At 31.1% G+C, this 23,445-nt stretch overlaps 2 protein-coding genes across 2 annotated transcripts in view; one reads left to right on the top strand and one right to left on the bottom strand.

The window, feature by feature from the left end:
- The window catches only part of LOC141459450 (uncharacterized protein ZK1073.1), a 113,304-nt gene extending 102,129 nt beyond the window's left edge, over positions 1 to 11,175 (top strand). The window contains exons 6-10 of the mRNA XM_074138560.1: positions 1,635 to 1,712; positions 2,466 to 2,578; positions 3,371 to 3,533; positions 4,650 to 4,831; positions 5,660 to 11,175. Of these exons, the coding sequence (XP_073994661.1) occupies positions 1,635 to 1,712; positions 2,466 to 2,578; positions 3,371 to 3,533; positions 4,650 to 4,831; positions 5,660 to 5,720 (597 nt within the window). The 3' untranslated portion in view covers positions 5,721 to 11,175. The remainder of the gene's footprint in view (positions 1 to 1,634; positions 1,713 to 2,465; positions 2,579 to 3,370; positions 3,534 to 4,649; positions 4,832 to 5,659) is intronic.
- LOC141459449 (probable cytochrome P450 49a1) overlaps positions 5,784 to 23,445 on the bottom strand; it is a 37,537-nt gene continuing 19,875 nt past the window's right edge. The window contains exons 2-11 of the mRNA XM_074138559.1: positions 19,307 to 19,492; positions 18,870 to 19,116; positions 16,810 to 16,926; positions 16,341 to 16,417; positions 15,379 to 15,571; positions 14,806 to 14,977; positions 14,274 to 14,437; positions 13,746 to 13,824; positions 13,165 to 13,365; positions 5,784 to 12,854 (exon numbers count right to left, since the gene is read on the bottom strand). Of these exons, the coding sequence (XP_073994660.1) occupies positions 12,747 to 12,854; positions 13,165 to 13,365; positions 13,746 to 13,824; positions 14,274 to 14,437; positions 14,806 to 14,977; positions 15,379 to 15,571; positions 16,341 to 16,417; positions 16,810 to 16,926; positions 18,870 to 19,116; positions 19,307 to 19,492 (1,544 nt within the window). The 3' untranslated portion in view covers positions 5,784 to 12,746. The remainder of the gene's footprint in view (positions 12,855 to 13,164; positions 13,366 to 13,745; positions 13,825 to 14,273; positions 14,438 to 14,805; positions 14,978 to 15,378; positions 15,572 to 16,340; positions 16,418 to 16,809; positions 16,927 to 18,869; positions 19,117 to 19,306; positions 19,493 to 23,445) is intronic.

Here is a 23,445-nt window from a genome sequence, read left to right as displayed (position 1 = left end):
TGGTGACAAGTTTTCCTAACCTCAGAAGAGAGGGACATAGGACAAGGTTGCTGATTTTACAGGATGATTGAATATTTGTAAGAAGAGTTCTTTTAGGCTTGCTGGCTGATTTTTTGAACGGTCCTTATATAAATTATTTGCTCTATTTAGTCAACATAATTTTTAAGCTTACAAAGAATACATGAGTTCATGCACAACTTGATTAACACCATAAAACAAACAAAATGAAGAAATGCGATGAAATAATGTACATTGTTTTTTTTAAATTCCCTCTATAATATTAATTCAAATAAATTTACCGTTATCATTCAGCGCCTGGCACTGAATTTTAGTTGAATTATTGCAACAATTTACATTTCATGAAAATGGCTTCTGAAATAATTTATTTATTATACAATGGCTCAAAAAATTTGTGTCGTTTAGTGGTTCGGTTTATTTATGAATTCAAATTTTAAATGAATTTACAACAATTTAAGAGATAGTTAGCTTCATTTGATCTTTTTTGTAATTATTAATTTGTAATATTCGCCTAAAACAATAACAAAAATAACTTCCTATTTATCTAAACGGAATATCCGTTCTCCCAGCCAACTTTGATGTCATCTTGGACTATCCATAGTTTTTTATTTTTTTTTATTTATTTGGCTTCAAAATAACAATTTATAGCCAGAGTACAGCTGTTTTACAATGGTTCAGTTAAACACACGAGCAAAAAGAAACAAAATTACAGAAATGTTTATCTGAATACAAAGTCCCCCTAACGAAACAGACAAATAGCAGTTATTATATTAATCTATTTACTCACTTTTATTTATTAATTATTATTATTAAGATGCTTAGGGCAGACTCAACTTCTATTCAACAACCACGGCTTAATTTCCCTTCTCAAGGCTAAACAAACTTTCAAATATAAACAGATAGGCCTAATCTGATCCAAACTGGTACAATTCAGTAGAATGTCTAATTTGTCTAATTCTGAATGTTTCCTTGTCAAATCAAACCTCCGTAAATACTTCAGTCTGTAATAAGTAAAAAAGGTACAATCCAACAATAGATGTTCAATGGTATCCTTAGCGTTATCTGAACTGCACAGGGCACAATTGTTTTCCGGTTTAAAGTCATATTTTGTGTTATCTATTATTAATCTAGGGAATTTTTTACTCATTAACCGTACCTGACATATGGTCTTTAAAAATCCAAAGGGGATATTTAAATTGAGGTAAGATTGTTCACGGTTAAAGCTACTGACGATATCTAATATTGAAAATTTTGTTAATATCAACACTGATCAGATGGGATTTGTACGCATTTATTAAATTCAAATAAATTTACCGTTATCATTCAGCGCCTGGCACTGAATTTTAGTTGAATTATTGCAACAATTTACATTTAATGAAAATGGCTTCTGAAATAATTTATTTATTACACAATGGCTCAAAAAATTTGTGTCGTTTAGTGGTGTTAATCTTTATTATTTGGTGAAATTTATTATAAATATAAAAAAGCTATGACTGAACCAAGTGTTTTAGCAACTTAAATTTAAGCTATTTCAAAAAGTGGAGTTAATCGATTTGTGCACTGAACTGCTCTTATAATAAATCAGAAAAAAATATTGACTAAATTGTTGGTTTCAGTTTGTTAGCTGGAAAGGAAAGGAAGGCTCAGTAAGCCACTCTGCTGAACATTACTTGGTTTTCCACAAATTTGGACATGTAAGTATATTTTATAAATCTTATATATCGATACTTTTAAAAAAATATAAATAAATAAATAAAAATAAAAAATAACCAATGTAAGTATGCCCAGAAAATAAACAGTATCTAATAGAAGTTTTGTTTTGATTTACGCAGCATTTTGTCCTTCAGGTAAAATCTCATTTTAGAAATAAATTTATCTTTGAATTTCGCTTTGTTGACTAAACATCATGACTGAACGATCGTGTTTGGTTTAAAAATTAAAGTACATAGAAGTTTTTCAATTTCTATTCTTTCAATTCGGATACACTACAATCACTTTCTTAATGAGATTGTTTCAGAGAATAAGTTTAAAAAATAATTTAGCCAACCTGCTCTCTTTAAACTATTAAATAAACATTAATATTTGATAGTCATTAATAATTAAGACATTATTTTAATCTTATGAGGTTCTCACTCAGGGTTCTAGGAGAGTTGCCATGGCCCGCCTATTCGGCTACATTTACAAAGCGTAATTTTACAGTTAACTTGTTAAGATTAAAACTTACAGTCCTATACCACAACAAGTTCAACTATAAATATGCAGCGTCCCTCTACGAATAATGGCTAATTTGCCTTAGTACACAAAAGGCTAGTATGAAGTAAACAAGAAATATTTGCAGCGTATATATGCCAATATTTTAAACCAAATTTTGTTCCAATAACTACAACTGGAATTTTACAAATTATAACATTGTACAAAAACTAAAAGAATTTTGAATGTGATTTCAGCATTTAATCAAAGAAAATGAAGACACAGAAAAAGTTATTGGTGAGTTCATCCAAAAACTTCGTGGTACAATTAATTTGCACAACGTCAAGATGTATGTGAATTCATTCCTCAAGTGAGTAATTTTTTTTGTTCATCCGTATAAAAAAAATTGTTGGCAATTAATAAAGAATGAATATTGTAATTTTCTATAGTGAATACTATTTGTTGTTAAAAAAGGGACTTAGTTCAAGTTAGAGACTTAATAGGGATCCAATTTTGCTTGGAATAAGTCTTTTGATGTATTCGAGCAACCAACATCCCACATAGACATAGTATTTAATTAATTGTATCAAATTAATTCGTCGAAAGTTATTCCAGGAGAATAACGACTTGTTAACTAACTCAAGTTGTAAGAAAAAAACTCTGTGTTTAATAGAATAAGTTAAAGCTAATCTCACCAATGAACTAACATCGAGTCGGTTTCTAATCTTATTTCTAGTAACAATCATTGTTTGAAATCCACTTTCAGCTGTTACAAATAGGAGTAACAATTTTATAGCCTTTTCAGCCAGTGTTAGATTATCATTCTGAAATTTGTAACCAAATTTGGGAAAATTATTCTGGTTTTGATTAAACTTTATTTTGAAATTATTGACTGTTGATAATTCAATAAATTTTTCAAGAGAACTTATACTGTTACCGGTAAGCAGCAGTAATGGTAATTATTTTCAAAAGATAACATAAAATACTAAATATTACTTACAAACAATATTTTTTTATAATTCATTTAGGTTTTCTATCATAGCCTTTTTCACGTCTTCAACCCTACCCAAAATTGTGCCGCAATCGATAGGTGCTGCTTTAAGACAATTGATAATTTCAAATTAATACTATACGGTTTTTTAAGTACACTTTTGAATTTCAGTCGCACTGATTTGCCGCTGAAGCAGTACAAAGGCGATGTACTTCTCATCACCGGAATGAATGGATCCTTTGCCAATGTGGTTGAAAAGCTCCATCGAGATCTTGATAAGAAACATGCAACCCTTCTAAAAATTGACAGAGCAGGAGATGTACTTTCAGAAACGGTAATCTTAGCTTCATATTATTTACCTACTAAGATAATGCTTCTTTTTTTTCTTGTGTAATCTTACAACATGGGTTTGTTTCATCCAGACTGGTGAGTACTGCTTTCGATTTCCATCCCTCCATATCCTCTACCGGCATTCTCTTATTCTTTCATATAATCCTCTCTGTTCTTAAACATCAGACCCCAGTTCACCATTCTTTCATCGCAACTGCGGCTGCGGCATCACTCTCACTCACTCCACTTATTTCATACTTTTTGATTAGCTGAATGTGAAGGATAGAAAGAAGTATTTCCATGACAACTACTTGTACATGCTCTTCAGGAATCAACACCCTCAATATTTACTTGATATGTTCAGCAGTAAGGGCCAAGTTAGATCTAAGAAAAACCAGAACATTTAATATTAGTTCTATTATTTTTTCATACATATGCGTTCTTTGCAAAAATTCATTCCTAATTCAATCCTCTTTATTCTGTCACTCTTTTCCACCATTTTTGAGCCATAAAATAACAATAGCACCCTTAAAATTGAATTATATAATCATTTAATGTAGCTGTTCAAAGATAGCACCAATTAATAAATTAGTTATATTTGTTTTTCTTATTATTTAAATTTAATTTAACATTTTTTTGTATTTTATATTTTTAACTACTTGAATTTTCAAGTTTATATTTCTACCCGATTTTGCACAAAGAGCTTATTATGTACAATTTCTCAAATTTAAATTATTTTGTCGTTGTCCTTAAGGATTATTGTCTCAGGACAAAATAATAAATGATTTGTTTCCCTGATTCTACCGACCCGTGTGTCATGCGCTGTCTTAGACTAATTGTCGCACCCTGGACCTAGTCTCATCAGGTCCTTCTCTTCAACTATTTCAACTAATCCAACATATTAGCTGCAATACGATGTTTATTAGTTTACTGCATACAATTGCGATAACTATGTGAATTTAGATGAATATGAGATTGTAAATATGAATTTCTGAATCGAAGAAGATACCTCTTTAAATTAATATAAAGAATAAGACCAGTTTATCATTATTTATCTAAATTGCAATAAATCTATTTCTGAAACATAGGTTTCATTTTTATTTTTATTTTTTTTTTGCAGCCAGCTAAAGTTGCGAGGGCGATTTTGCTGTTCTGTAAAGGACTTGGCTGGCTAACTTCAGTTACCTTACCGGGTGTTGAAAGGCAGCGAGCATTCTCAGGCTGTTCTTTCCATGGTGACAACAAACCACGCTTTGCTCGCGGCATGAGCATGGATGATTATGATAAACCCAATATTCGAAGGTAAACTATCTCCTAAAGTCAGTAAATCAAACAAATCTAGCTTTGCTCAGCAAATCCAGTATACCTTTTTCAGCCATCAATAAATTATTAAAAATTACAGACTTGGTTATTTAGTTAGTTTAAAATTTTACATTAAAATTTAAACGCTAGTTGTATGATTGTTTTACTCATCAAAATTAGCCAATAAACTTGTCACATTTGAGAAGAACTTCTGAAATACTTCTTTTCCTGGGTATTAGCGTTGTGTTTATATATTGTACCATGAGTTGGTACAAAAGGAGCATTGTTTGCATCCACCATCCCCGTTGCGACTAATCCTTGTTAATCTTATACAGATAACTTCATTAAAACTGTGGCAACTCTGAACAGAAAAAAAACCTTATTGAAACAAAAACAAATCCTGTCCCACCGAAGGTCAGTTTTCAATTTTGTTTAAAAGTTAGGGTAGGAAACAGGATTCTTACCAGAAAAATCGTCACTCAAACATTTATAACTGTTCTAAAGCAAACAAAGGACTGTCTTAGCATTACTTGTCTTTATTTATAAAGCTGTTCACTATCGATGCAATTTTTTACCTCTAAAAACAAGTTCATCGCCCAAAAAAAATGTGTTGTAAACACATATCACCGTCTCCCCTTATAAAAATTATTATTAAAACAGAACTATCGTTATATTAGACCATCATAATGAATGAAAAACGCTGTACGTTAAAATAATGAACCATATTAGAGAGTGATCACCATACTAAAAGCAGTTAAGGAAAATATAAGGTAATTGTTTTTAAACTAACCAAATAAAGAAAACATTCTTCCATTTTTTCTTTTTCAGGCTCTCTTTGACCCAACCCGACTTAGAACCACCGCAGAAAAACGCAGGGATGCATTCTTAAGAACTAAATCGCTATCAAGTTAAATTTTTTCTTTTTCTGTTTACTTTTTAATTTGTGTTTAAAAAAAAAAAAAATGATGTAAAACACCCTTTTATTGAAAAGAGTTGCTATTTTTATTTTATTTGTATTTTTTTTTCTTTTTCTAGGGGAAAAGTAGTACGTATAAATTTAAAAATTATTCAATTTGCATGCTTAAGCAAAGAAAAAAAAAAAATTATTGCAATAAATGAATGACAAAAGCACATTATGCTTTCAGTGTTAATTACTGTTTTTAGATAATGTTGACCACTGATTAGTGATAAAATATTAATGATAATTTCAGAATTTTGGAGCTTTTTGTGTACAGCAATAAGCGTTTCAATAATTACTATGTTACATTCATATTTGTTTCATACTTTATTTTTGAAAGTGAAAAAGAATCTGATGTGAAACAATAACAATTTTACTTATAATGCAATTATTGTGAAAACAAAATTTAAATGGTTAAGTTTCCAAAATTTTATTTTCTCCGGGTTACAGGTTTTTGTTTTATTTATTTTTTAGATAAGTGTGAGTGTAATTATACAATACATAACTTTGGTTGACCAGTAGTCAGGCATCGCGCTTCCAACAATTCTAAAAATAAAATGCTGAACATTCACCAAAATCAGAATAACAAATTTTGGGAATAAAAAAAAAGAAACCTTAAAATAATGGACCCTTTTCTTGTCCCTAGATCTGGGAACACAGGCCAGATCTTTGAATTCATTCTCTTTTCTGTACTGATGAGAAAATGATTTCGGCCTTAATACAGGATCTCAGCCTCTATATGCTAGTCCATAAATTGCCATCAATAAATAGCCCTTTAATGATACTTGAGAGAGGAATTTTGAACCTAGCAGTTATCCAGAGAAGACCTCAAAAGTACAATTGTACGAGAAAAAAAAACAATCCAAAATTTAAAGTGATAGGGCCTTATGGCTTTTTTCGTTGCGTTTAAAAACTCCTATTTTGTAACTTTGACACTATACTAGTCAATATGCTACTTCTTTACAAGTCTTGATTGCTACCTGTTACAATATTCCAGCATCTCGCATGTGCAAACGGCTTTTAATCAGTGCTTGAATCAGTGAGCCTTTATCTCCAACATTACAAGTATTCGAAGAAGCAGCTAGAACGTTTAGAAGGTAACTAATGAATTATAAAAGATGATGATCATGAAACATCGAAGAAACCAAGCGTGAAAACTGGAGAGAGTGTAGAAGAGTGGGCTTAACGTTTCGGTTGTATAGAAATCTCGAGACTTATACAAATAAAGTCGAGGGAAAAATCAGAGCAAAAATTCTGCCAGATAGTCTGTTGGCCTTTTTAATAGTATTCGATTCCGTTTTTGGAGATTACACGGTAAAAGAGTTTTAAGTAGAAATTTTGGGGCCATAGAAAGACTGGTCTGAATGCTTCTCTATGGATAATGAAGCGGGAGCCCACATAAATTATGGCAGACCACCATAAACAAAGGCTTTTCTCAGAAGTGTATGAGGAGATGGAGGTGTACAGTCAGAATTAAAACGGACTAGATTTTTTTGTAAACGATGCTCTGCGGTCTATTGTTGTCTGTAGTACTCAGAATAGTAAATGGAATCATATCTCTCAATAATGATTCTGATAATTGCAACTATTAACTAGTTCAGTTCTATCTGATCAACTAGTGTAAGTGCCTCACACAAACAAAACACCTAAAATTATGCACAAAACACGTACATATCCTCTCTGTCTAGCCTCAAAAAGCTGGGCTTCACTAAAATGTATATTTTTCTAATGCAAGTCATTTTAGGATCAGTATTTATATTTTGGGGTTAACCGTCGATTTATGGATTATGAATAATATGTAACTCACGGTACTATTGTAACTCAAGAGAACTCACAAAATAACACTCTGCAGAAGACAATAAATTGGCCTTAAACAGTTGATTTATTGACCGAATTCTCGTAAATAAAAATGTACAATAAGCCTTCTCTTCCTTATATCAAGTTCTTATTTTGTTCCCTTCAACTGCTTGCTTAATTTCTTTGGTATAGTCAATGGCGAGATCATTTTAAAACATCCGCACCACGGTTAATAGTGTGATGACCAGGATGTTAAGGCATTCCAAGAACGTATTGATGCGGAGAAACATTTTCACTCGATGGACAATGTCTATTATTGTCGGGAATGATGTCGGTGGAAAGTAGATACCATGGTATCTACTGAAATGTAGTAGTAGTATAAATATCTTTTACTAATAAGAAGCGGAAGAACAAATAATTCATTGAAACAAAATAATAAAACGATGAACGAAGTAAATTAGACTTCTAAAAGCGAAGGCATCGAGAATACTTGTTTGTGTTTCTGTGTGTAAATGTTTGGGAAATAATTTAATTGTTTTCTGTAAGCTGCTGATCTGATAGAAGCTTACGAAAGCAGTGTAAATAGATGGAATTTAATACCAGCATAAGACAGAGGTGCGATTCCTGTTTAAGGATATCGGAATTTTAGAGACAAAACTAGGTAGATACAGGTCGGAACTAGGATAGTTGAGACAGTAGTTAGGTGAGGAACATAACAAGGAGGAGAGGTAGACCTCCGATCGCGCGATTTCTACAGCCACCGAACATTCATAATACTGCAAATCAGAGATCGTAATTGAAGTTCTTCAAGAGGCTCCAGGGGAAAAACTACCTTCTTTCAGGCCCTATCAAGTCGTATTGAAGTTACAGTGCCCTACTAATTTATTCACTTATTCATTAATTTGTTTAAATAAGTACTTTGCAAGACATTGAAAGTGTAAAAGGTGTTATAGGCTTTGAAAATGTCAGTTTTTGTAACTAAAGGTTATAAAATCCAAAAAAACGAAAAATTACGAATAAAAAAAAAATGAAAATTATGGATTTAGTTATATTTTAACAAACTTTTAAAATATTATACTATTTAATTGATTCTATATTATAAAATCTGTTAGTATTATTTATTAAATTAATTACATAAAGTTACCATTTCACAGATAGACCCGTAGATCCTGAATTTAGCCTCATCTGGCTAAAACATCTCGAGTGAGAAAACAAGACAAAAAAAAGGAGCTACCTATTCATTTGAGATGTTGTCACTCCTTTCCGTTTTGGAAGGAGACTCCAAACAAAGATTATAAAAAGAAATTCTTATTTTTCAAGCCACTTTTGCCAGTGTGTCTGTTGATTAGTAACATAAAATCAGATTGTTTTGAGAAGTTGCTCTCTCCAAAGAGTTGATCTAAGTTCAAGTCGTCCTGTACAATGATAAAAGAGGAGTTAAAGAATGGAGTAGATCTCCGTAAACACAGAAACCATCTTACCTGAACAAGATTAACCTCGCGAAGAAATTTAGGACGATCGTACGCTAAAAAAAATATTGAAATTCGTTTATTTTTCGATCTGCTTTGCATGATACGAACTGTCTGTTGTTGTTGCCAGTTTTCCTAGAACCGAGCTTGGGGCTACTATTTAACCAAAAGCAAACTATCGGTAACTTATGCCTTCTTTCAACCATACAGCACTTCGGTACACTCCTCTGGTTTTTCAACTTATACATGAAGAAAACGACCAAAACATTATTTTTTTTTTATCTGAAGAAAAAAGAGGAAATATTTATATTAGTCTACGAGAATAATGAAAAATGAAATGTAAGGAAGTTAACCTGAAAATATAGATAAACTTCAAAATAAAATTTATTTTTTACCCAGTTTTCTCTTAACTACTTTCGCAATCATGGTTTTTGAAAAATGAACTTTTTTCGTTTGAAATTATTTTACAGTTTCATTAATAAATCTATGCGTGAAAGACAATCAAAAAATTTAAGATTCTTTTTGAAATTTTTGATTAATTCTTCTGAGATACAGTTATTTGTTGAAACAGAGGTTAAGTCGTAAAAATAATATAAAGAGGATATAATATATAGCAAATAAAAATTTACAAATTCCTACTGACAAAAAGCAAGTGTTTTTTCGTTATAAACCACATAGTCTAATCACTAGTGAATTGCAGTAGGTCCTAGGACAAAAAAAAATCTAAAGTCAAGGAGCTCTGCTTTGACTGGAACAACTCTTAAAGCGTTCCATATTTTTGTAAATAATTTTTTTTGTTTGACTTCCTTCACTTTCAAATACTTTTTATTTCAAAATTAAATCGATATTACATTGAAAACTGTTGACTGTAGAGCTAGTTAAAGTTGTATCTTCAGTGTAATGTATATGTTGCAAACTTGAAAGACCTGCCTACTGAAGTAATCACAATTCACAATTTAAAGTGGGAGTTTTACTCAGTAAAGCTATAGCTAAACTGCACCTTCAAATTTCTATGGTGGTCCCTTTAAATGTTTATTAATAATATGTAAGCTTTCATAAAATAAGCTGTATCTGTAAATGTAATTTTGTGTTGGGATACATTTTAACCATGGATTCGCTATACCCAAATAGTTGCATACTAAAACTACCTCTGCAGACCCTATGCGTACTATAAATGTGTTGAAGGTGTCAGCTTTGAAAGTTGTTTGTGCTGTTTTAGGTTGGGATCCTCGCAGGGACGCCAAATCCTAGAAAAAGGGATTAGTTCACCTCTCCCTGCGGAGATGTATTTTTTTTCAAGAATTATAAACTTTAAAAAAAAGTTGAACAAGTTGGGAAAAAAAGCTTAATTTGAATGAAAAATGCTAGAGAATACCTTAGAAGGAAATCCTTCAACATAAATGAAATTAGAATTAATTTGACCAAAAATTTCTCAAGACCTGGAGTCTTGGCTTGATTAGATGAAATCAGTTTTCAGGCACATTCAAGATTTTCACAAATTAAAAAAAATTTAGAAGTTAATTAAATTAAAAATATATTCACTGCTTGCTTAAAAGTTAGAGACTTAGTACCATTTGCAGGAATGGCTACTTTCTATTGTGGTCCAAACTATTGTGCCATCAAATATTTTTAAACCATAGGATTGTAAGGAAAAAAAAAAATGTATATAATTTGAATAATATATATATGACAATTTGGTTTTAAAAAATATGGTAACATTTTTCTAAGTTCAGGGTTCAAAAAGTCAATTAAACTAACATCATTCACTAGCTGTAATATATATGGTGAGTGAATTCAATTGTATGTTAAAAAGGTATGTTAACAACACCTATTGTAAGATAAAAGCATTTTAATCTGTATTATATATATTCATGAATCCATTAAATCCAATTTATGCATGTAGATATTACATTTAGATAACATAATTTCATTTTAAAGATTATGTTTACTTACTCATTGAATTCACACACGATAAGCATCACAAGCATGTAGTCTGTCTAATGTATTTAAACATGGTGTTATCAAAAAGATAAACACATATTTGTAAGAAAAAGTTCAATGTTACAACTGTAATATTGTAGTATGTAGTAAGCATTTAAATATAGCACTATTTTCATGTATTCAGTTATTTATTGCCAATTAAAATAAACTAGAAATTAATTTTATTACAGTATCTATGGTGACGTATCCGAGTTGGCTTCTATGTACGGAATGATGGTATACTTTTTATTTTACTGCTTAGGCTGATGGTGAGTTGATTTGCCAATTGTTGATATGTTTTTACAGACTGTTTTCTTTCAGAAGAACATTAAGCACTTTTTCAGTTTTTAAATACAACTAATTAAACCTTACAATGATTAATGCCTCGATAAATATTTTAATGCCTCGTTCTCTTATACCGAAAACTACATAATACACACCCCTAATGGGCTCCATACAAGAGAATTACAATTATAAACGCAGTTTTAACATATTATTTTTGATTGAATTTCCGCAAAAAAAAAGAAATATATATGTACAATATACAATTCTAATTCTTGATCTCGGAAAGAAAATAAAACATTTTCATTCTACGTAGTATTCAGAAAAATTTCTCCACTAATTTCGCATTGGTTTCCTCATTATAATTTGCTTGATATAATTAAATCATAAAGCAATTTTCCAATTCTAATGATAACTAATTAATATTATATTATAGCTGTATCTCTGTAATAGTATATTATAGCTGCTACCTCTGAACATTTATTATCACACATTATTACTAATACGGTTTTAAAATTGCATACAGTCTACACTTACAGCATTTTTCCATTTATAAAACCTGAACATTTGAGTTCGTATTTACACGCTTTGAATGAACATGGTAATAATATCTTGTGGAGGAAGATACCATGTGCAAATCTTACTGTTTCATCTACGGGCCAGTTTTGGTGTTCGTTGAATATAACGTAGCAAGCATTACTCAATACCCACAAAAGAAAACAATGTATTTTGAATTGAAAAGATTAAACGCCATTCCCACAAAAAAAACAAAAAAAAACACCAATTTTATACATAAAATTTAATGGATTCTCTAGACTATAAAAGACCAATTAAGTAGACTCTTCAGAATTTTCTGAAGAGAAACTTTCCAGCAGGATAATGCACACACCTACAATATTGGCCCAGCATATAGCTCCGATCTAGCAACATCAGATTATCATTTTTGCTATCAATGGCTAACTTTCTTCTGGGCTTGTGTTGTAAACTTAAGTGAGCAACAACTTCATTTCTGTAATTCTTTGTGAGTAGTGATTTTAGTACGGAATATAACAGCATGGGTAACCACTATGAACATGACAGCTATAGTTTTTTATGCCGATATAACAAAAGGAAAGAATTAATTACGAAAAACAACCTTTTTTACTTATCCCAATAATTACAATTATAGGAAGTAATTGTTTTTAAAATTATCAGATCAGGTACATCTATCTACCTATGTACTTCGAATAGCCAGTTAGGTCATAAAGGATACTCAAAACAGTGGACGTACAGATAGTTACATATTACACCTTTTAAAAAGTAAAAATCTCACGAAAATATCTCTGATTTGACTGGATTGCATTTGTTATGTTTTATTTATTTAATTAATTTAATTCTTTCCCCTCTAGTTTATTGTAATTGTAGATCATGAATGGGTAACCCGGCAGACTTACCGATCTACGAATGTGAATTTTAAAGGACCATGAGGCATGTATATTGGGTGCACTACGTAGGGAAGTTTTTCCCCATGGAACTGCACATCGTAAGCACTAATTATCTGTGAACAGATAAAACACTTAAATTAGTTCAAAAATAATAATAATAATCACAATCTCTAGAGATGTATTAGTACTGTGACTAGTGTTCTACTCGTAGATTTCAGGAGTGGAGAAGTCGGTTTCGAGTTCACTTGTCTAGCCTTTCAGTTTTTTGTACTTAGGAACCTTTTACAGTTCATTGTCCAATGATGACCAGTATTGACTGTCCGACTGAAAGAGAGTATTCTGCCCAGAGATTGTGTCGAAATTTTTATACAATTTTACTGAGAAAATTACAATGCAATTAGAGTCAGTTATTAATATACGAACCTTAGCAATTACAGTTTGTATTTCTAGGTCTGCAAATCTTTTACCCAGACACATTCTCCGTCCATGGCCGAATGGAAGTGACGCATAAGGATGGTAAGCTTTTCCACACGATTTCAGCCATCTTTCTGGACGAAATTCATGTGAGTCATCGAAGTACTTGTCTGAATTCCCCATGATAAAGTGTTGGAAAACTATTTGCACCTGTAGGATGAAAATGTTAGTAAAAGTTTCAAATGAAAAGAATTTAGCTACAAGAAAAGCTGAATTCAATCTAAAAATATCAGTGTCATCAAGTTATATTTATATCATTGAGACCATTTTTGAGAAAAGAACAAAATGTTTGGTAGGCTCACTCCCTCTAACGAATTCAGCCTAAAACTTTTAGCATCAGATACCATTATAATACCTAGATGGAATACCAAGTTTGATCTGCTAGCGATTGCATGTATTTACAAATTTGCATATTTAAGGGATCCTAAAACAAAATATTTCTTTTCAAACCCAACAATCGTCAAAATCGCAATCCTTCCCCTTGAGGAGCGGTTATAGAAAGTATATAATATATAAAAAAAAAAACTTACTCCTTTGGGAATATTGTATCCACATATATTGGTGTCCATTGACAGACATCTTCCGTTGCCAAACACTACCGGATACATCCTGAAACGCATAAATTAGAAGAAATATATGTTAATACATGAGAAAAAAGCCAATTCGACCAAATAAAAAGGCTTCATTTCAAATAAAATATGTTTAGTTTCTTTTTCAAGGCAGTTATCCACAGTTCTTAACATACCGCATTAAGCGGAATTATCCTGCCATATCTGCTTCAGTTGTAAGAATATTCTCAATAATGAAAAATGAGGTGAATTAGTTAAATCAACAATAAAAGTTTCAATGCGCTGTAAAATCATTTTCCACGCAGTTTGTTACCACCCTATGAAATAAAACATAAATACTTTGCTGGTAGAAACAAGGTACCAGACCAGTAAGAGACACGTTGGTCTGGCAGACCAGAAGTATTTGAGGAAAAGGCACTCAAGAAGCCACTAGTCCACTTTTCACTAAAGAATTAAATCAATACTAACATATTATAAGGTTTTATTTACCTCAATGTTTCCTTAATACAAGCTTTTAAATAAGGCATTTCGTTGAACGACTGCGATGATAAAGGACCTGCGCCAACTATCCTAGATACTTCTTCATAAAGAATGTTTTGCTTTTCTTTGTGCTGGCTCAGTTGGTACAATATTGAAGAGACAGTAGCAGACGTCTGGCAGATATATGAGTTTCATGGAACAGAAGAAATAAAATAGTACAGTACAGAAGAATTTGAATCACTCCTACAAATATTATTATAATACATCTATATTACTGCAGAAAAAACTGATAATGGCTGTGGAAGAGATTCAAATGGCACTAGATTATGTTGCTAAAATATGGTCCCATAGATTTTTTCTTCCTAGGAGCTTCTTACAGCTCACAAATTAAACAAAAAAATTAAATAATCAATCAAAAAAGCAATAAGCCAGAATTGGCACCCTCTTTATGCAAATCGTTAAATCCATTTATCGAAAAATAGCTAAAAAACTTCTAAGAAAAGGGATACTTTCTTATTAGCTTATCGTTTGCAGTACCTACCGTGTCTATTCCAACCAAGAACATATCTAGCGCAAGAATTACAGCAATTTTTGGGTTGTCCTGATTCTGTAAAAGTACTCTTTCTAGTAATGATATATCTTCTGAATTTTTACGTTCTTTTGAAGTATTCTTTAATCTATCTAAAGCGGCTTCAATGTGTGTCAAGGAATAACTAAAACCGAACAGAAATTCTTATATTAATTTTAAACTATTAAGTAAATTTCTAAATCATGAAAAAACTTGAAGAATCTTCTAAGAGATTCGCACTTGCTTGCGGACTAGGGATTTTTACAGTGACTATACGAAGATTAAATAAATTCGAATGCATAGCGAGATTTATAGAAGGCCATAGTATTTATCTGTATTACATACGTCGTATGTACTCAGGGTCGCCTGAGAATACTTAGTCCTACAAGTTGAGGCCCCCGTAATGTAGGGGTTGAGGCCCATAACTGCTCCAAGACTGTTTAAATCTATGCCATTAATTAAAAATAGCCACTTTAAAATATCACATAGAAAATATTAACACTATTGAAAGGTCGAACATTAGATTTAAAACATTGATTAACAAACCTTGTAATTGTATCCAAAGCATCCACAAAACTTAACCATGTTGGTGTGTTATAAAACCTCCACAATGGTGACTTCAATTCTAAAATTAATATAGCTTTAAAAAAGGTCCCAATGGCGTCAATAAACTTTTGCGTTTCTTTTGAAGTGACACTGAACGAATTCAATTTGACATCTAATGCAATTTTTGCTAGAGCTGAAACAATATTGTTCGCTATTTAATCCTACTGCAGGGTATCCTAGACAACTCACACTTAAATAATAAACTACAATTTCATAGAAATTTTAAGCGACTATAATGGAAAATGACACACTTCAAATAAATTGTACAGGATAAAATATGCTTATAAAAATTAAAATATAGCAATAGTAATTTGCTTCACTGCAATAAAAGCTAATTATGAATTATTAAATGGTCAAATTCAGTCGAAAAGTTTTTATTTTTTTCTAGGGATTAAATCTTGAAATTTACAGATTGATTCTGATTAAATTACACTTAGGAAAAAAAGGAGTAATACAAATAATGAGTGCTAATGCCTCAAGCGTTAAGGCAAACTACTGTATGACTCATAAGAATATAAAAATTCAAAAAAAATATATAGCATCTTCATTCTGCAGCCAATTCAAAGATGTCCTTCAGTTTGCTGCGAACCAGAATACAGATGAAATATCGATTTTAGTTAATTAATGAAGCAAATTTTGCAGGTAAAACAGGAGAAATAATATGATGACTGGTAATCAGCAGCAAGAAAACTTTTCTTCAACTGTGATCAGCAAAGATTCTCCCGTATTTCCCAAAAACAAAATCTTCTTTAATTGGTTTACATAAAGAAGAATGTAAATTACCTCCAAACAATCTCAATGTTAGCAATGCTGCATGAATAACACCCTTCACAATAAATAGTTGTGAAAATAAATGTCTATAACGAATAGTCAGATGACTTGAAAAAGAAATCCATACTCACACTCTAAAGCCCATTTTTGAATTTCGTTCAAAAAATTCTCTGGAACTGTGTTGCTTTCATCTTTTATCTGGCCTATCCTGAAAACACGACATTTTTGTGAGTTTGATATATAAATAAATTACATTTCGATAAATATGATGACTTTTTCATGGTAATTATGGAGTGTGTTTAAAGAGTATTGCAAACAAAATAAAATATTGTTTATCTAAACAATATATGTAATGAGAACACCTTTATATCTCACTGTCCGATGTTGATCTAGTAAAACAATTGTCACTACGATTTTAAATATGTATTTATTTAATTAAATGAAAATTTCCTTGATTTATTAGGTAATGACTTTCTAACAAGTTAGCACTCAACTCAATATATGTTCCATGTAACTGAACATCGTAAACAATTAATTTATTTGTGAGAGACCTCAACCACAGTTCCAAATAATCATTGTAAACAGAAGCGTACAACTCACCTATTTACGAACTCATCAGCTATACTCTCTATTGGTGTAATGTAGAATTTAGAAGTCTTTGGTTGTAGCATTATATGTTGTACTTTAGCTCTAAAATTCTCCCACATAGTCCCATGGCTGAAAAATATACAATTTTAAAATAAACATCCTGCAAACAAATTTCTCAAGAGTTTACATTAGAAAAATAAGGCAAGTATTCACACCAGATGTTTTAGTAAAAATAATAATAATAATAATTTTAGTATTCTGTAAAAATAATTTGTAATTTTTACAAATTAAATAAAATAATACTTGATCACTCATCTAGTTCTGGTAGAGTATAATTGCATAAATAACTGATTTAATTCATTTAAAACTTACTATTTGAACCAGAACTAATGAAATTCTTGAATGTGTTCAATTTTTTACAATTTTTTTTACTAATTTGTTGAATAAAATTCTTCCTTAATTTAATACAAACCTACAAATTATTTATAGTAGTTTATTTCCAAGCTTTCCACTAGAATGCAGTTGTGACGCGGTTTTGCAAGTTTGGTGTAACTCATATTTTATTACTTGTTAATCTTTTGTACAAATTGGTTACAAAGAAAAATTGAAATTAAACTCATAATTTATAATTTGGGAATGCCCTAAATTGATTCTACGTTTTCATTATCAAAATGTTTTTTATTTAAAAAAAAAAAACTTAGTACGTATATAACTGCACCAAAAAAAAAACCTAGAAGCTATCCAACACCTTCGGAGCTACCCCAAAGAAAAGCTTGATGGATACTCCAATGAAAAGTTTAGAAGCTGACATAAAGAAACTTATAAATACATACAAAAAAGTGTAAAACAGAAATTAAGTTCTAATAACGTACAATCTTTTTAAAAAACAGTATTTATACGCTCGAAAAATTGTTACGTGCAGATACAATACAAAAAAAAAACATTTTCTGACGAAAAAAGATTGAATTTATAACTTATCCAATATGTGACCGTTTAATGTTAATAAAATTAATTACAGGTCGCTTACGCGTTTACACATTCACGCGGAAGAAGTAAATGCAATGTGTAACAAACAGGTTTTAAGTTGATATCCGTTCTTACATATGGTATAAGAAGAGCAGTTCTTGAACAGCGTAAAACAATTTCCGACTATTGCTGCGGCAAACACAGGAATTGCTACAAAATTGGAAAAGATGATGTAAAAACAGTCCAGCATGGATTTCCATGCCAAGAGTTTGATCAGGCAAGACCCTTCGGTAGCAAGTGAATCCAAACGATATTTCTGGTTAATTTAACAGTTAAAGAAGAAATTTTGGTAAAAAGTCGATGATTTCTGGTACTATTAATGAATAATTCTTCACGAATCTTTTCTTGAATCGGTTTCCATCGATTCCAACCTTTACTGTGAACAACAAGTTTAAAAATGGCCCAGATTTATCTAGCTTGATTCCATAGCAAATAAATTTAGTTCTATTAAGATTATGCTTGTTCACGCAACCTTTGCTTTGCTCATTTACCAAATTTAGTTCAATCTGTTCACCGTTTGTTTTGGTTCATATCTCACTTTCTATGAGAGAATAAAATTAATAGCATCTCCGAATATGAAATTGGAGCTTATTTATTTTCAACTGAATGTAATTGGTAAAGTGCGAGGGGTCTAAAAGCTGGTAGAAAGATAGCTTACAACAGTCAATATGCCCTGAATTCCTTTAATAATTTAATATTAAATAGAAATATACCCTTCTCTGCCAAGTTACAGGTATATATAATGCTGTCAGTAGAGCTATCATTTGCTAAGGAGCCCAAATATGAGGTTGTACATGGTATAATCAAGTGCAGATTCTTCTAAAGTTCTTTGTCAAAAAAAAAAAAAGTTTAACCTTCCGCATAATACGCCTGACATTGTACTGTACTTCGTTATTTAATTATTGCAATTTTTATTTATTATTAATAAATCGGTCATTTCGTTTTATTTGCCATTATTATTAATTATTTATTTTCTTTTATTTTTATTCATAAACCATTTAAAAAAATATTATAAACATTATGTTTTATGCATCATATTTACTAACGTTGCAATGACTCCACCAACATCCTGGAAGAAATCTGTCCTAAGTACATGTTTGTAATAGTCTAAAGAAGGCATAGACGGCCTGAATGGTAGTGTATCTTCTAGTTTTAATATCCTCTCTACTTCTGATGGTTTATATAAAAACACCATATCTGGTCTACCGATTAAACCAGATATTTTAACTATATCCCCATATTGATTGTACAGATCAACAGATATCTTGCTTATTTCATCTAACTTAAAGTTACCTGGAGGCAGAATAGAAATACATTAACTGTAAATAAACTAGCTCTTTCAGATTTTTAATAAAAATCATTATTTGCTTTCACAATCTATTAGTATAAATTTATCTGAGCTTTAAAAATATCAATAAAAATATATTAATCATTTTCCAGTATTGCGCCAACAAATAATTTTTTAATTGTAACTCATTCGAACCTATGTAAGGAATAAAACGCCAGGTATTTCCTAAAAATGGTAGAGGCTTTGGTCCAGGTACTTCTTCGTAACTTTTTTCACCAATTATGCTAGGGTAAACTATACATTCTTCTGGCTTTCTTGTTGTTAGTTCTGTTTTAAATGTTGAACTATATCTTGCAGCTCTTGCTTTGTGTCTCGGAGTTCCTGAAAATTGCAAAAGGTTTAAATTAGATGATTTTTTTTTTTTTTATTTATTTGTATTTTGTAAAGTTCGAATGTAATCGCTTGAATATTAACAATCAGTTAACAATGAAAGTTGCTACGTCAGCTTATAAAATAATTTATCAATAAGTTTTATTGAGAGATCTTATGATAATATAAAAGAACTAGCCAAGGACTAATAATTGCGGATGTGGTTTTGTGCTGTCTGGTTAATAGTTTCTAGCGACTAGAGGAGAGATTATTGACCGGATTTTTTATCCCATACACCTTCTTTGTACTCCTGTACACTGATCTACTTTCACTATGTATAAAGAATTTTTTTAAAAATTTACTTCTGATTATTATTCTTAAAAATTCGATCATTTCATGCATTAAACAAGTAAAATTCTGATGAATGAATGATAGCGATGAAGTTAAGACTTTATTTTATTGCAACTAATTTAGGAGGTTCATAATAATAAAATCATGAACCACGATAGCCAAGCGGTTTTCAGGCGTAGAAAGTAAAGCTAAACGTATAGTATTGAATCCAGGGTTTAGCCTCAAATTTTATTTAATATGGTAATACGAGAAATTTAAGTAAAGTTTTTTTTGTCCTAGTCTACGAGATCTGATCAGTGGTTATACTTAAAACCCTCATGAGTTATACCAGTGATGGCGAACCTACGACCCGCGGGTCAGACACTGACCCGCGCTAGCTTTTTCACTGACCCACAATTGCTAGGCAACCATTTGTTTGTTTACGCGGGTTGATTTAGATTTTCTAATTGTTGTGGATAATTTATATTCTATCTGTATTTTTTTCAATCACGCATTGACACAAAAGCAATTTAAATGCTATCTACGTATAACCTTTAGTTTGATCATTACAGTTCTAAAACGCAAATGCTTTTGTAGTATTTGAAATAAAGCAAACGTTTTTACAAAATATCAAATAAAACGTATAATTTTACTCATATTTTGTTTGTTAAAAAAAATCGACAACCCAAAGCAAATAACCATATTTGGATTTTTCTTCAGTTAAAACACACTTTTATAAGGTTTTGTTCAATTATGTTTGTGACTTCCATAGCACTTGTTTCGTCCCGTTTTACCCGTTAAGCCAAATGGATTTTAAAGATGTTTAGTTTCGAAAATATTCAGTTTAAAATTTTTAAATTTAACTCTTGTGCAAATGGGCATTAATGACCCAAGAGCTAGTACTAAAAAAAAAAAAAATGAACAAAATTTGACCCACGTCTCAAAAAGGTTCGCCATCCCTGAGTTATACGCATTCCATCATCCATCATGTTGGAAATCAAGTATAGATTTAACAGTGATGTAGAAAACTATCGCCTTATCAGTTTACTGAGTAATTTAATATCTTCTTTTAGGAACACAATTATATCAAAGCCATGTTTTCTGTCTAAAAATAAAAATCTGCACACACATTTATTTTTTTATATGTTTAAAGTTGATACTGTCTATTCAAAAAGTATTCGATAGTGTAGGAATTAAATTATTCATTACCGAACTCAAATTTCTGGGGTTCACTGCTTCCCAATACTAATATGCTATTCTCAACTTGTGACGTTAAGCTGTTGAGTGAAATCCCAGATGCACGTGATGCAAGTTCTTCAAGGGTGATATTTACAGATTATCTGTTTGGTCCGCACACAATATCTCTACCCTAATTTGAAATATCTCTATGAATGCCAGATGAATTCCTTATTTAGACTTATAAACATCACAATTTTATTTGAACCAATTTTTTTTCCAGAAAAAATAGATTTAAGGCTATCTCAGAGAAAGAAGATGGGCAGATTTCCTCTAATGTGCCATTTTTGTGTAAAGTACGGTCCTACCACTTGTGCACTATTGAGGAGGGTTAAATTTGTTGCTAAAATTTTGAATTTGAAGAAAATTTTTGTAATGTAAGAACGTCATCACTCACTGGGTTGTTCACTTTTTGCGTTTTTTTCTGTTTGTATATCCTAGAATTGTCTCTAATTTCTGTATTTCTCGAAAAATTCGTTTTAGTTCGCCGTATATGAGGAAAGATTACCGGTGGCGAGCCTACAGTTTTAAAGAAGACAGAAACCAAGACTGTATCCATGATCTATGAAGAACTGAACTCCATTTAGAATATGTAGCACTATGTATAAAGCTCTTAGTGAGCTGGCCCGCATTCATTTTTGAAAAATATTAATATTTACATGGTAATAATTAAATATGACTCAAATGTTCAGAATTTGAAGAAAATTCATATCTTAGAATCTAGGGAATAGTTGTGACACCAAGTCATGTGGATTTTAACTCTCGATTTTTCCCCATCTTTTAGTATAGTTTTCTATTTATGTTATTTACAATTGTCGTGTATATAACCATTATATAATATATACTTTTTATTTTTATTTTTGACTGTTACATTAAAACTTTCATGTGGATGATATGTATCCTATATATTTACTATATCCTACGTAATAACGTGAAGCATATACTTTACTTTTCACTTATTTGTAGGTATTCACTTTCATTAATGTATCATTGATATAAATGTAAGGATATCTTTTGTTACATATTATTTGTTTTGCTTTTTTTATGTAATTTACGATTACCTGTAAATAAGTTACAAGCCCGTATTTTTACATACAGGGTGATCCATTTAAAACCCACCAATCGTTTTATGAAAGCGGAATTTCGAAAAAACCCACGAAGTAAACTATATGTTTTTTTTTGGTTTAGTTTTCAAATTTTCCACCCCCGATGCTGTATCTTCATTTTTGGCGGAGTTACGGCTAAAAACCCGATGGGGTTACATAAGGACCAATGGTTTTGACAATGATTATGAAAAGTACATAAAAAACTGTGAAAAATAACGTTAACACCGTTTCGATATCCCTAATATTAGTCGAGATATTTAAGATCAAAGTTACAATTTTAACTATTCCTGAACGGTTTTCGATATTAATTTTCTTCCAGAAATACACGTTTTGGGAGGTCCTTTGACTGCAAAAAATGTTATTGGTGACGCAAAGTGTAAAAATAATAATAATAATTTAAGATTTTAAAACATGTAGTGTAATGTAATGGTTGTGGATGAGTCAGGATAAATTTGTTTTATCATCAAATAAAAGCAATCATCACATCATTTTAATGCACCTAGTTTGCAAGACTTCTTGACCTATGATTACGGTAAGAATATCTGGCCAGGGTGTTGGTCTAATGATCAAGAGCGTGGTTTTGTAAGTAGGAGATCCCCAGTTCGAATCCCGAGGGTGCAGTCATTCACAATACTTAATACATCATAACACTTTTTTAAATAGAATGTAGTCAAACGTGGGATTCGAACTGGGGACCTCCCACTTACAAGGCCACGCTCTTGATCACTAGACCAACACCCTGGCAAGATATTTTTACCGTAATCATAGGTCAAGAAGTCTTGCATACGGGGTACAATAAAATGATGTGATGGTTCCTTTTATTTGATGATAAAACTAATTTATCCTGATTTACTCACAACCATTACATTGCAATACATTCTTTAAAATCTTCAATTATTATAACATTTTTTGCAGTCAGAGGACCTCCCAAAACGTGTATTTCTGGTGGAAAATTAATATCAAAAACCGATCACGAATAGATAAAAATGTAACTTTGATCTTAAATATCTCAACTAATATTAGGGATATTGAAACGGGGTTAACGTCATTTTTCACAGTTTTTTATGTAGTTTTCATAATCATTGTCAAAACCAGAGGTCCTTATGGAACCCCAATCGGGTTTTTAGCTGTAACTCCGCCAAAAATGAAGGTACAGCATCGGGGGTAGAAAATTTGAAAACTAAATAGAAAAAAACATATAGTTTACTTCGAGGGTTTTTTCTAAATTCCGCTTTCCTAAAAAGTTATTAGCGATTGGTGCGTTTTAAATGGATCACCCTGTATAAATGTTTA

The sequence above is a fragment of the Rhodnius prolixus genome, unplaced genomic scaffold (genome assembly GCF_049639745.1).
Source record: "Rhodnius prolixus isolate KJV_2025 unplaced genomic scaffold, Rpr scaffold_11, whole genome shotgun sequence".
NCBI classification, from domain to species: Eukaryota; Metazoa; Arthropoda; class Insecta; order Hemiptera; family Reduviidae; genus Rhodnius; species Rhodnius prolixus.
Note: the sequence above shows the minus strand (reverse complement) of the source record. Positions and strands in the feature narration are given on the sequence as shown.